The 13,322-nt window shown below is 39.9% G+C and overlaps 1 protein-coding gene across 4 annotated transcripts in view; it reads right to left on the reverse strand.

The window, feature by feature from the left end:
- The window catches only part of PREX2 (phosphatidylinositol-3,4,5-trisphosphate dependent Rac exchange factor 2), a 105,562-nt gene that overhangs the window by 64,618 nt on the left and 27,622 nt on the right, over positions 1–13,322 (reverse strand). For all 4 annotated transcript variants that reach the window (XM_081873971.1, XM_081873972.1, XM_081873969.1 and 1 more), the window contains exons 2-6: positions 5,154–5,225; positions 4,946–5,068; positions 4,088–4,192; positions 1,682–1,783; positions 360–521 (exon numbers count right to left, since the gene is read on the reverse strand). In XM_081873971.1, the coding sequence (XP_081730097.1) occupies positions 360–521; positions 1,682–1,783; positions 4,088–4,192; positions 4,946–5,068; positions 5,154–5,225 (564 nt within the window). The remainder of the gene's footprint in view (positions 1–359; positions 522–1,681; positions 1,784–4,087; positions 4,193–4,945; positions 5,069–5,153; positions 5,226–13,322) is intronic.

Below are 13,322 nucleotides of genomic sequence, written 5' to 3' on the forward strand. Positions count from 1 at the left end.
AAGAGACAGGGTAGTGAAAGGGAATCTCATCTTAATCCCACCCTCTGCCTCACCCACTGAAAATATAGGTGGTGTCTCCCGCAATGGTTTGGGGGCAATAGTCAAAAGAGACCCTCCTGCTGCCTCGCCCAATCCCCAAATTTCTGTTATTAATCCTACAGACAAGAACTCACCCAGTTCACAAGTATAATATTATTCCTACTATCAAGAAAAAGGACAAAGCATTTTATTCTAATTGTGAATTATGGATTGTTCCCAATATGTCACATAATGTACCGAGCTGAATATAAACCAGGCACCATGTGCAGACATCTAAATGCCTCCCACATCTGATAAAATGACAAAAATTGTGACATTACCTCCCATCCTTCAATGTGAGACTGCCATTCTTCTAAAACCTCTAATTTTTCCATCTGTCTCTTGGCCTCATTTATGTTGGAGCAGACAGCTTTCATGGCTTGGAGAGCTTCCATTAAGGCTGCGTAGTCACTGTGTTTTTTGGGAGTGCGCTTTATCAACTCCTTTTTAAAAAAAAAAAAAAAAAAACATTAAAAGAAAACAATTAATCCCTGCACTTTCACACTAATGAAAACCAATTCCCGCACTTTCACTGCTCATCATTTCACTGTTGGGGAAGAACCACAGCTCAGTGGCAGAACATCTGTTTTGCACATAGAAGATCCCAGGTTTAGTCCTCATCATCTCCTGTTAGGGATGGGAAAGGTCCCTGCATAAAACTCTGGTGAGCTGCTGCCAATCATTGACTAGATGGGCCAATGGTCTGACTCACCATAAGGCAGATTCCTATGTTCCTATTATAGGAGACAAGCTGTAGTGTCATACACACTTACTTGGGAGCAATCCTCACTGAATCCAGAAAGATTCATGGGAATGACCAATCAAACTGATAGGGATACTAAAACTAAATATTAGGTATTAGTACCCTCTTTTATTAAATCTATGCTTAATTCTTCCATTCAATTCTCTCATGGGACTTCCCCAACTCCTTCCCTGGATTAAGTAGCACACACCAGTCCACAGCATATTGCAGGATGGGGATTTCAGGGGCTCCACAAATATGCAGCATGGAAAAAGGGAAATGCTAGCCCCATCCTTCAGAGATGCTGATAGAAGCAGGATATGGAGACAAGCTCCTGGCAAACAATGGGAGGGAACTACACAGCATCCAACAGTAGATATGCATGAGAGAGGAAAGAAGTAGGGTTTCTCCTGAGCAGTCTTCTCTAATCTGGTATCCTCCAGATAGTTGGGACTTCAACTTTCATCAGCCACAGCCAATCTATCACAGATGTCGTCAACTCCCCCAGTCCAAACATGGAACCTGTCAGTCACAAAGCAGTTCCTCGCAGCAGCACTACTCTCTCCAACATTACCCTGGTTAGGGACAAAGTTGCGAACTGCTAGAGTGATCCCAATGTTGCTTGCCTACTAGAGTTTCACACTTGTTCTTTATATCCCTTCACCTAAAGGATTCTGCAGGCATTACATGGAAAAATGGATCAGATCCAAAAGTAAACTTCTATCAAGCACAATAGGGGAAAATGTGAAATGATAAGTCTCATTTGCTTCAGGAAAGGGATTGTCATTACTGAACATCAAACAGAATTTAACAAAGAATATGTTTTCAGTATAAAATATTCTAAGCAACAAAAATGTGTACCTTCAGAAGAAGTGGATACTTGCATATTCTCTGGATTGGTGTTACTAAATAAACTTCCAATGGTACATCAGTATTCTTCCGTCCTCCTAACAACATGCAGTTCTAGAAAGGAATTGAAACATTTAATTCTTTTGGAATTAATTCTCCATTGTCAATATTATGCTCCTGGATCTTGCTTGACTGCTCAGTTTTCAGACGGTTTCACTGGGTGGCAATGCCTTTTACCAAATTCCCTTTATTAGCAGGCTGCAGACATTCCTCTGTTATTATGGCCAAAGTTGGATCAGGCCAGTGGTTCATCTAGTCCAGCATCCTGTTTCCACAGTTTTCTGAGAACTTAGTTTGCATTCAGCCAGACTTTTTCTCAGTTGCATTTGAGCCATCTCCCAGCTTATTTCCTCACCCTAAGCTCTACAATATACCAGAGAGCCAAGGGGGCTCCACGAAGCAGGAGAGGGCGCTCAGGAGCAATTGTGTCAACAGCCTGAGCCCCATTTGGCTGTTTCAGAGGTCAGCCAGGGCTTTGACAGAAGCACCAGTCATATCAACCAGAAAATCCCTCAGAGCTGTCTAAAAACATACTGGATCAATCAGCCTTTGAGGGTGGACCACCTCTGCAGAGGGGGAAAGGTGCTGAAAGCCTCAATCTCAGCAGGAAGTGTTCTGACCATGACCATGACTATTTGTTGCATGTGTGACCTTTTATGTTGCAGATTTCAATGGGATAAAGTTTGGGACTGACCCAACCATGCAAGGCAGCCAAAATTCAAGAGTTTCCTACATCCGTTACACAAGATAGCTTGGGAGAGTGAGCCCTGCTGCACTTTTGAAGAAGGTACACAGAGGCAACTTAGCAGCTTGTTGACCGAGTCATATCTGTTGAATTCTAGCATAGTTGAGAGCTTTTAAATACCAGTTCCTGGGAACCACAGGAGGGGAGAGGGCTCATGTGTTCAGATCCTGCTTGCAGGTTTCCCCACAGGCCTCTGGTTGGCCACTATGTGAATAGGATGCTGAACTAGATTGGCCTGATCCAGCAGCCTCTTATTATGTTCTTAATCTCTATTGCCATTGAAGCAGGACTCTGGGGCAGAAACCAGGGCCCAACTCAGCAGAATAAATGGCAAGCGGGCCTGGCTTACCACATTTTTGAAGTGATACACATTTCCCTCCAAAAACAGTGCGCGCGCGCGCGCACACACACACACACACACACACACAAGATTGCTAAGTCCAAAATCACCTAACCCCACTTTTGTAATGGTACCTGGACACAGTTGTAAGACACAGTTGTAAGGAGGAGGAAGTGAAAAACTTACAGACATTAAAAATGAATCTATTCTTCATATTATAATCAATACACTGCTTAGTATATATTATGACAGAGCAGGGTTTTTGTTTTGTTTTATTTAGATCACTCTATAAATATCCCTATATGTATTTTGCTGTATAATTTGTTTCTAAACCAGGCATACAGTGTTGCTCTGTAAAATCTTCGCAAGACGGCACTGACTGTGTAATGAAAGCAGACTCTCTAGAAGAATTATTTTGGTGATCTTCTTATCTTGTGTAAAGAATTACAGAACTTTTAGAAGATATCTGAAGGAAGCTCTGTATCAGGAAGTTTTTAATGCTTGATGTTTTTATTACGGTAAGCCGTCCAGAGTGGCTGGGGAAATCCAGCCATATGCCAGATGGGTGTGGTATAATAATAATAATAATAATAATAATAATAATAATAATAATAATAATAGATCATCCTCATCATCATCTACAGCCATGGATAAATGTAATTGGAGCAATCTTCCTACAAGGAAAATCCAAAGTGCTAGGAGTTTTGACATTTAGAATAAAAGACAGTGGGTGCAGCATAGGACATGAAAGGGATTTATGGATGATGTAGAGAAAGTAAACAGTGAAAGCTTTCCCCCTCTATTTCATAACACTAGAACTTGAAGTATTCAAATTATATTGATGGAGGAACTCATTCACACAACTCATAATTAATTTATGACATTCATTGCCACATGATGACCACTAACTTAGCTGGAAATGAGGTGAGTTTCTATCAATGGATTTTATGAAATGTTGTATATCACCCTCAGAACCTTTGAGTTAAAGTGTAGATACATTATTAATACTAAGGTGGTGGCAGTGGCGTCCAAAGGCACTCTACAAATACTAGATGATGGAGACAAATGCCAGGGCAGGAGGGGTTGATTGTTTCCATGAACTTTATTGGAGTCACCTGGCTGGCAACAAAATGGACCTTTGGTCTGACCTACGAGGGCTCTTTGATTCTTTCTGCCCTTAAAACAGGCAAATATTTCACTTTTGACAATAACTTATCAATTTATCAGTTTAACAAAAGATTTAGGTACAGAATACAAATAAATATTAGCTTACCAGTAGAAAAGCCCGTACTGTTCTTATTTTGTTAAGCTCAAGCAGAAGCTTTTGTGCCTTCTCATGGTTACTACAGTATTCATCATAGATCCGAAATTTGTCTTTCTGTGGGGGGCAATTTTATATTAGTCATTTGGTCTCCAAGTTTGCTTTTTAACTTTTTGATTAAACATTTTTTTAAAGGCTTAAGTAACATATATAAAACAGATAACTGAACTCAATTAGATAAGTAAGTAAATAAAACTATAAAACACATTACGCCCAATACTGGAAAACTAACCACAGACAAAAACCAGACAGGAAGAACTAGTGCTCATTTCCATTTAAGTATCAGCTTCATGGTTCAGTTCAAGTAGTTTTTGTGCTCTCTCACTGATTCTAAACCCAGTGCACCGTGAATACTAGATGTAACTGCAAAACTGCATTTTTGGCAGAATTACAAGGTAACACTTCATGCCAAAGAATGCATCGCACAGACTGCCACTCATTTCCACAGCAAATGCGCTTTAATGTAAAATGCTTTTTGCACCTGACTGAAAAAAATTTAATCTATTTTTTTTATGTGGTAAATCATTATAACTGACTCTAGTAGTGTATACTAAAGGGTACTTTGATGGGGGGGAAATGCAGTGCATCATACTATCTACAAAATGAACACTGAAACTGTAAGGCTTTCCTTTTTCGCTGTGACTCTGGCTTCCAAGTGTCCTGAAAAGACCTTTAATTATGCAATCAAGTCTGTTTTTGTCCTCAGTGTGAAGTGTACATGAGCTACCATGCCAGAATTCTTTTTTTAAGCTGAGCTGAGGAAGAGAAAATCAATTAAATATGAAGCTTATATTATTAAAGTTGACATACAAAGTGAAGAAAGCAGGCTCCCACTTCTTGTTGGGCATTGGGTTCAGGATTTAGACATTCTTCAATACTAGACAGGAAGTCCTTGTGCGCTTCAAGAATATCTTCAATGTTTGAGAACAATGTCTGTAAACAAGATGCCCAGAGAGTGAATGAATGAATGAATAGAAGTAAAGTACAATACATAAAATGAGAGTAAATAACAACGAACCTTAACTGTTTCTTCCGTAACATTTTTCTCAATCTTGGAAAATGCCCATTGCATTATTCTATGAAGGAATGCCTTGAGAGAGAGGGAGAAAAATAAAAATAAAGAAACTGCCCAGGCACTGAAAAGCTTGAAGGCAAAAAAGTATTGTTTTGAGATCCAGTGTGGTTTAGTGGTTAGAGTATCAGACTAGGGCCTGGGAGACCAGGGTTCAAATCCCCACTTGGCCATGAGGTTCACTGGGTGGCCTTGGGTTAGTCACTGCCTCTCAGCCTAACCTACCTCACAGGGTTGTTCTGGGGATTAAATGAAAAGGGAGGAAGCCATGTATACCACCTTGAGCTGCTTGGATAAAAACATGGGATAAAAATACAGTACAGTGGTACCTTGGGTTAAGTACTTAATTCGTTCTGGAGATCCATACTTAACCTGAAGCTGTTCTTTTTTTATATAATATTTATTAAATTTTTGTTTAACAATAAAGATATATAAAAAAAACATACCAAATTCAGATATCCTCATTTCATAAACATCCTTGGACTTCCTCACGCCTCTTGTTCCTACTCTCTAAACTCATAAGTTTTACCAGCAAATTATTAACTTAATTTAATTTATCTATTAAAATTTCCCAATATTCAAATCTCAAATTTAATCTTTTAAGTTTCTCTTGTCAAAGATTGATTATAAAGTACCATTTATCCACAATTTATCTTATTTTTCAATTACATTAACTTTTACACATATAAATTATTAATTTGTTGGAGCCCTGATGTTACAGATCCTACATTTTTCTTAACATTCATACAGTTTACAATGCTTTTGTAGATAGTCTTTAAACTTCTTCCAGTTCTCCTCCTCCAATTCTTCTCCCTGGTTTCGGATTCTGCCAGTCATCTCATCCAGCTCCATATAGTCCATCAGTTGCATCTGCCATTCTTCCAGTGTGGGCAAATCTTGAGTTTTCCAGCCCTTAGCAATGAGTATCCTTGCTGCTGTTGTGGCATACATAAAAAAAGTTTGATCCTTCTTTTGCACACTCTGGCCGACAATGCCCAGGAGGAAGGCCTCTGGTTTCTTAAGAAAGGTGTACTTAAATACCTTTTTCAGCTCGTTGTATATCATTTCCCAGAAAGCCTTCACTCTAGGGCACGTCCACCAGAGGTGAAAGAATGTTCCTTCAGCCTCTTTACACTTCCAACATTTATTATCAGGCAAATGATATATCTTTGCAAGCTTGACTGGGGTCATGTACCACCTGTATATCATTTTCATAATGTTTTCTTTCAGGGTATTACATGCCGTAAATTTCATACCGGTGGTCCATAACTTTTCCCAGTCAGCAAACATGATGTTGTACCCTATGTCCTGTGCCCATTTTATCATAGCTGATTTGACCGTTTCATCCTGTGTATTCCATTTTAGCAGCAAATTATACATTCTTGAAAGTGTCTTAGAGCTGGGTTCTAACAGTTCTGTTTCTAACTTTGATTTTTCCACCTGGAATCCTAATTTTTTATCTGACTTAAAGACTTCTTTAATCTGAGCATAATGTAACCAATTTCACACTTTCCCTTTTAGTTTCTCCATACTCTGCAGTCTCCAGTTGTCACCGTCTTTTTCTATTATTTCCCAATATTTCGGCCATTTGGCCTCCATATTGAGTCTTTTCAGGGCCTTAGCCTCCATTGGTGATAGCCACCTTGGGGTTTTGTTTTCCAATAAGTCCTTATATTTTGACCAGACATTAAACACTGCTTTTCTGACAACATGGTTCTTGAAAGCCTTATGTATTTTAACCTTGTCATACCACAGATATGCATGCCAACCAAACGCATTATTAAATCCTTCCAAATCTAAAACATCAGTGTTTTCAAGAAGTAGCCAATCTTTCAACCAGCAAAAGGCTGCTGATTCATAATACAACTTTAAGTCTGGCAGGGCAAAGCCCCCTCTTCCTTTAGCATCAGTTAATATCTTAAACTTAATTCTGGGCTTTTTGCCCTGCCAGACAAATTTAGAAATATCTTGTTGCCACCTCCCAAAACACTCCATTTTGTCCACTATTTGCAAAGTTTGAAATAAGAACAACATCTTTGGCAATACATTCATCTTGACAGCAGCAATACGTCCTGACACGGAAAGTTTCAATCTTGACCAGACATCTAGGTCTTTTTTAATTTCAGACCAACATTTTTCATAATTATCTTTAAATAAATTTCTGTTCTTCGCTGTTATATTTACCCCTAGATATTTGACTTTTTTGACCACATTTAATTCTGTCTCTTTCTGAAACCTTTCTGACTCTGAAGAAGTCAAATTTTCCCCCAAAACCTTAGTTTCTTGTTTATTAAGTTTAAATCCTGCCGCTCGACCAAATTCCTGAATCAGTTGCAGTACCCTTTTAGTACTAGGCTCTGGCTCCTGTAGGGTCAAAACTAGGTCATCTGCAAATGCTTTCAGTTTATATTGTTTCTCTCCGACCTGGATACCTTCCACCAACCGGTCTCCTCTAATCATATTCAAGAGCACTTCCAGGACCGAAATAAATAATAGAGGGGATATAGGGCAACCTTGTCGTGTTCCTTTCTCAATTCTGAACTCTTCTGTCACCACATTGTTAACTATCAATTTTGCTTTTTGCTCTGAATAAATTGCCTCTATCCCATTATGAAACCCCCGCCCCACTCCCATTCCTTCCAAATTTTTCTTCATGAACTTCCAAGAGATGTTGTCAAAGGCCTTCTCCGCATCTATAAAGATTAAAACAGCTTTTGTATTAATATTTGTTTGCAAAAGTTCCAAAATGTCAATAATGTTCCTTGTGTTGGCAAACAAATGTCTACCTGGGAGAAAGCCTGCTTGGTCCTTATGAATTACTTCATTTAGTACTTTTTAAAATCTTCTTGCTAAAATGTCTGCAAATATTTTATAATCCACGTTTAAAAGGGAGATGGGGCGGTAATTCCTGAGTTGCGTCTTTTCAGATTCTAGTTTGGGTATCAATGTGATGAAAGCTTCTTTCCACGACTCCGGTGCCTTTTCCCCTTCCATAATTTCATTGCAAACCTCCATTAATGGATGCATCAAATAGTCTTTCAATATCTTATAATATTTGGAGGTAAGCCCATCTGGCCCTGGGGACTTGCCCAGTTGCATGTTCTGAATGGCCTCCTCAATTTCTAATTGTGTTATTTTATAATTCAGGATTGTTCTGTTCTTAAGAGACAAAATAATTTACATGAAAGGACAATATTTATTTTAAACAGAGCTCAATGGGTAACCATGGTATCCGAGTGCATCCAGAGGGGGAGGGAAAGAGGGGGGTGGGCCAGGTGTGAATTCAATCAACGGCACTCCCACACTCCCAGAGCACGATTTCTGTTCTCATCCTGAAGCAAAGTTCTTAACCTGAAGCATTATTTCTGGGTTAGCGGAGTCTGTAACCTGAAGCGTATGTAACCTGAAGCATATGTAACCCGAGGTACCACTGTAGGTAAATGAGTAAATAACCATGTTAGTCTATAGCAGCAAAAATATGTTTAAAAATAAATAAAACATATTATTATAATTCACTTTGTACTACTGACAGCAATATCAAATTATATTATTGCTGTCAGTAGTACAAAGTGAACTGAGAAGGTGGCACAGTACCCCACTGATTGCAGTAAAGTTAACAAGATGAGAACTGAAGAATACAAATGCATGTCTCAAGAGAGTTTCAAACATGAATATAATAATTTATTGGCGAAACATGGTAATAGGGGGAAACCATGTATTAAAAGGGGGGGGGGTAATGAACTGTAATGTGATAAATGGAAGGCTGAAGCTACCCTCAGTCAAGTACAGACACTTTTTCCATAGCGTAAGCACCAAGTGAGATTTTCTCCCAAATAAACATGACTTGTATTAGAACGATAAGCATATGGACCATTTTTTTATCCAGTTGTGGTTAGGCAGCAATGGTTGAGGTAGCTTCCACAATCTCATTACTCTTTTGTTACCCTGGTGTCCCAGGCTTCATAATCACACACTCTTGAGTGGGGGACAACGACACACAATTGTTCAAGTCTCACCTCCAAGTATTTTATGCATGATGTGAAAAAAAGTAGAAAAACAGAAGCCAAACTATGTATATATGTTGTAAGGGACAGCCTAGTCAGGGGTGAGGAACTTCAGGCCAGCAAACCAAACACATTCCTAGACCATGGGACTCTCTCCAGGCCACACACCTCAGTGGTTTTACTTCACAGCCACCTTGACGGTTTTAACTTGGCTGGAATATGCCCTTGATCTCTGACTCTTGCTTGCTGAACAGAGTATAGAAAGTAACCTACTTAACAAAGGTAGAATTTTAACTTATGAGAACCTTAGGCTGAAGAAGGTTCCTCACACTTGGCCTTTTGTTGTTGTTTAGTTGTTTAGTCAATAGGTGCTCACACAGAGCAGAGATCTGCTATGGGGCACCAACAGAAGATATGCATTTGTGCAGTACAAACATGGCCTCTGTTTGCATGACTTTACAACATCAGGTAGGAACACTGACAGCCAGATGCTGAATATTGAAATCAACCTATATTTGAAATTGATGGTCTAGATAACCGTACTAGGGATGCAGTTGATCTTTAAACCAGCAATGTCGCTGGAATCCTAAGGAGAGATATTTTTCATATCTCTGCATGCCTTTTATGATATATACCGTACTTATCTTCTAAGACAGTTAAGATGTATACTATATCATAAATTAGGAACAAGACAGAATAAGTAGATAGCTTTAGCAGCATGACAAATGTGGAAGAGCTTACAGGAGCCCTATCAATTTATGAGAGGTGCCTGGGGCATCAATGATGGAAAGGTGCAATACAGACACAAACTTCCTAACTGTTAATCATCTTCTCTTATGTGGCCAGAACATTTTCTCTCTCCCTCTCTCTGGTTTGTGTCTGTTGTCCTTCATCACAGTTTTTATAAGAAACCATCTAATTCTACAACAGAGGTTTTCATACAGTGGAATTGTGGTAGGTGACTGCTTCCTTCTCCTACAACATAATAATATTATTGGCTTGTATTCTGAGAAACACAAGAAGGGAAATCATGGAAGGGCCTTTCCTCCCCACCCCCTTGCAGGCACCAGTGCCCTCCCCCAAAATCCACTTCAGGGGATCAGGGCATGGGGAGCAGGACAATGGTGGTTCCTGAGAGGGGGTGGAATGCGTAACCCTTGTTCATTTCACACTATTATTAATTCTTATGAAAACATAAAATATTCTTGCTCTATCAGTTCAACATGTTTACAAAACATTTGCCTGCGTAGATGCTCAATGCTTATTTTTCCAAATGTGTTAGGGTGCAGTCCTAAATTATATTTTCTATTTGTTGTAACTCACCCTGGGACCTCATGGTGAAGGGCGGGTGATAAATCATATAAACAAGCAAGCAAATAATAAAATGGGGCTGGGGGCTGACTGTGGTTGATCTGCCTCATCTAGTGGCCTGCCCGGTTCTCTCCAGCAGGGCAGAAGTTAAGATAGAGTCTGTAACCTGAAGTGTATGTAACCCGATGTACCACTGTATTGTCAAGGAAGCAGGGGGGAAACAGAGAGGGTGGTAAAGAGAGTGAGAAATTGAGTGCTCATAAACTTTTGGTTCATGCTCTGTCCATTGCTGACATAACCCTCCCCCAACAGATTGCCCTCAATAGAATGTGGCCCCAAACACAAAAAAAGATTACCCACTCTTGTTTCTCTTCAAGCATCCTTCCCATTGCACCCCCAAACAGCAATCTATTTCAATTCCATAGGAGAGAAAAGTCCTTTTCTAATATAACACATACATCATGCTATAATCCAGATTGTTGTGGGGCATGTTGATGCTAACACACTTGTGTCTAACACATTTGAACCCACTGTTCTTGGGGTTGCACTGCACCTGGGGTTGTTTCCTGCTACTCAGTCATATTTTATCCTGATTTGCTTCTGATGAACTGGTCAGATAAAGTTCTAAAACAACTCCTCTACAGAGTTTGGCAGTTTCCTTTGCAAATTATCATTGCAAATACTGTATAACTCTTAACATGGCAACACACACAAACTCCCATTGAAGCACGTTTTATGACATTTAAGAGCCTGGCTATAGCTAACAGAATTTTAATGTATTTTGAGTGCCTGCCAAATTTGATAATTCCAGTATGATAGTTTGTACATTTTCTGCAGTCTGATATTGGCTTACGTTGATGGTTGTGTCTATAAAGAAGACGCCTGTTCTAAAATGCTTCAGGAAAGCTTTAAGAGAAGGGGGCTATTCAAATTGTGATATAGCTGTAATTTCATTTGGTGCTTCCAAAAATACTAATTAAGTACTCTTCCATTGTCTCCTGAGACAGGCAGATGCCAACCACTACTTCAGTACCTCTGTACTTTCATTCCATTGAAATAATTGTAAACGTTATCATTACAGTAGTACCTCAGGTTACATACGCTTCAGGTTACATATGCTTCAGGTTACAGACTCTGCTAACCCAGAAACAGTGCTTCAGGTTAAGAACTTTGCTTCAGGATGAGAACAGAAATTGTGCTCCAACGGCGCGGCAGCAGCAGGAGGCCCCATTAGCTAAAGTGGTGCTTCAGGTTAAGAACAGTTTCAGGTTAAGAACGGACCTCCAGAAAGAATAAAGTACTTAACCCGAGGTACCACTGTACAACTTTCTTATACTATTCAGATTTTTTCAGAATAATATATTTATAAAAAGAAATAAAGAATCAAGATTCCATGAAGCAAGAGAGATTGAGATCCATTTTTCATCCAGGATTTTATAAGTTTTCGTGGAAATCCAAGATATCAGCAGAACAGAGAGCAGGGGAGGAAGGGAGGAAAGAAGTAACGGACAAACCTGGTTAAATTTTGTTTTATGGAAATTTTTACGGGTTGATGTTTTTATTATGTTTTTAGCTATGTTGTAAGCCGCCCAGAGTAGCTGGGGAATCCCAGCCAGATGGGTGGGGCATAAATAATAAAATTGTTGTTGTTTATAAAAATCCTGCGTTCTGGATGAATGCTAGAACTACTTTTTTATCTATCTCTCTCTCTCTCTCTATTGGCTTGCTTAAAATTACAGCCTTGGATAATCCTCGTTTTCTTGTGCAATGTAATTCCTTCTGGGACACCATATCCATTTTATTTTATTTCTAAACAATTTACAATTAAACACATCCAGCCTATGTTTTGCATCTGCCAGTAAGAAAAATAAATCCTGTATTCTGCACACCTGGATGAATTTTAAAAACCAGCTTATTTTTAAAATATCCCTATTTTTATAGTGATTTATGAAAAGCAACAACCTTAGATAATCCACATTTTATTTTCAACCTATTCCTCGTGAACAGCTCAAAATGAAAAGGTGATTCCATGCTGTGCCTTTTCAGAGAGCAGCTTCCACAGGGAAATATATATTACTGAGATGCTTTGGCTTTTCCAGATGTATGGTAAATAATCTAGGATAAGAGGTGGGAATGCTGCCAGCTTCTCAGTTAAAACCTTTTCCTAAGTGTGCTTGTTTGCCTGGGTGAAGGATGGAGTGATGGAGGGGATACATAGAAAAATGTGTTTTTTGCATGGCTGGAATGCGTCCCAATGTACAAAGGTAACAGCCATATTCATTTATCTGCCCACCTTTTCCTCTGCCCTCACCCACCACTGGCATTGTCAGGGAACTGCCATCAGAGCCAAGGGTGGAGGTAAGGCTCCCCAATGAGGCTGGAGAGGGAACCAGCAAGGAGAGAGGGGGAGCTTCTGCTGGGGAAGGAGATAGGCGTGACGCTAGGAAGAAAGGGGAGGCTGAGGGAGCTTCGGAGGGAGGGCTCCGAGACTGTTCTAGCGAGACCAGCGGGGAGAGCACAGAACCTCCGCTTGGGACGCCCACTCTGCGCAGAAAGCTTCCGCGCAGGGAGGCTAGGCGGAGACTTGGTGTCAAAGAACTTTTATGTTGGAAAAAGTTCAGGAAACGCCCACTGACGGATTCTGCCAGTGATTGAGACAGCCACGGAGTAGAGGCTGTCCAGCCGGGGGAAAGTTTTAACCAAACAACTCAGCTTGCCGCAGTTTGCGGGTTACGCACAAGCAACCCCAACCCCCATTACAGGCATGCAGGCCCCAGAAGACTGCTCACAAGGAAATGTG

This window comes from Podarcis erhardii (genome assembly GCF_964252035.2).
Source record: "Podarcis erhardii genome assembly, chromosome: 8".
NCBI lineage: Eukaryota > Metazoa > Chordata > Lepidosauria > Squamata > Lacertidae > Podarcis > Podarcis erhardii.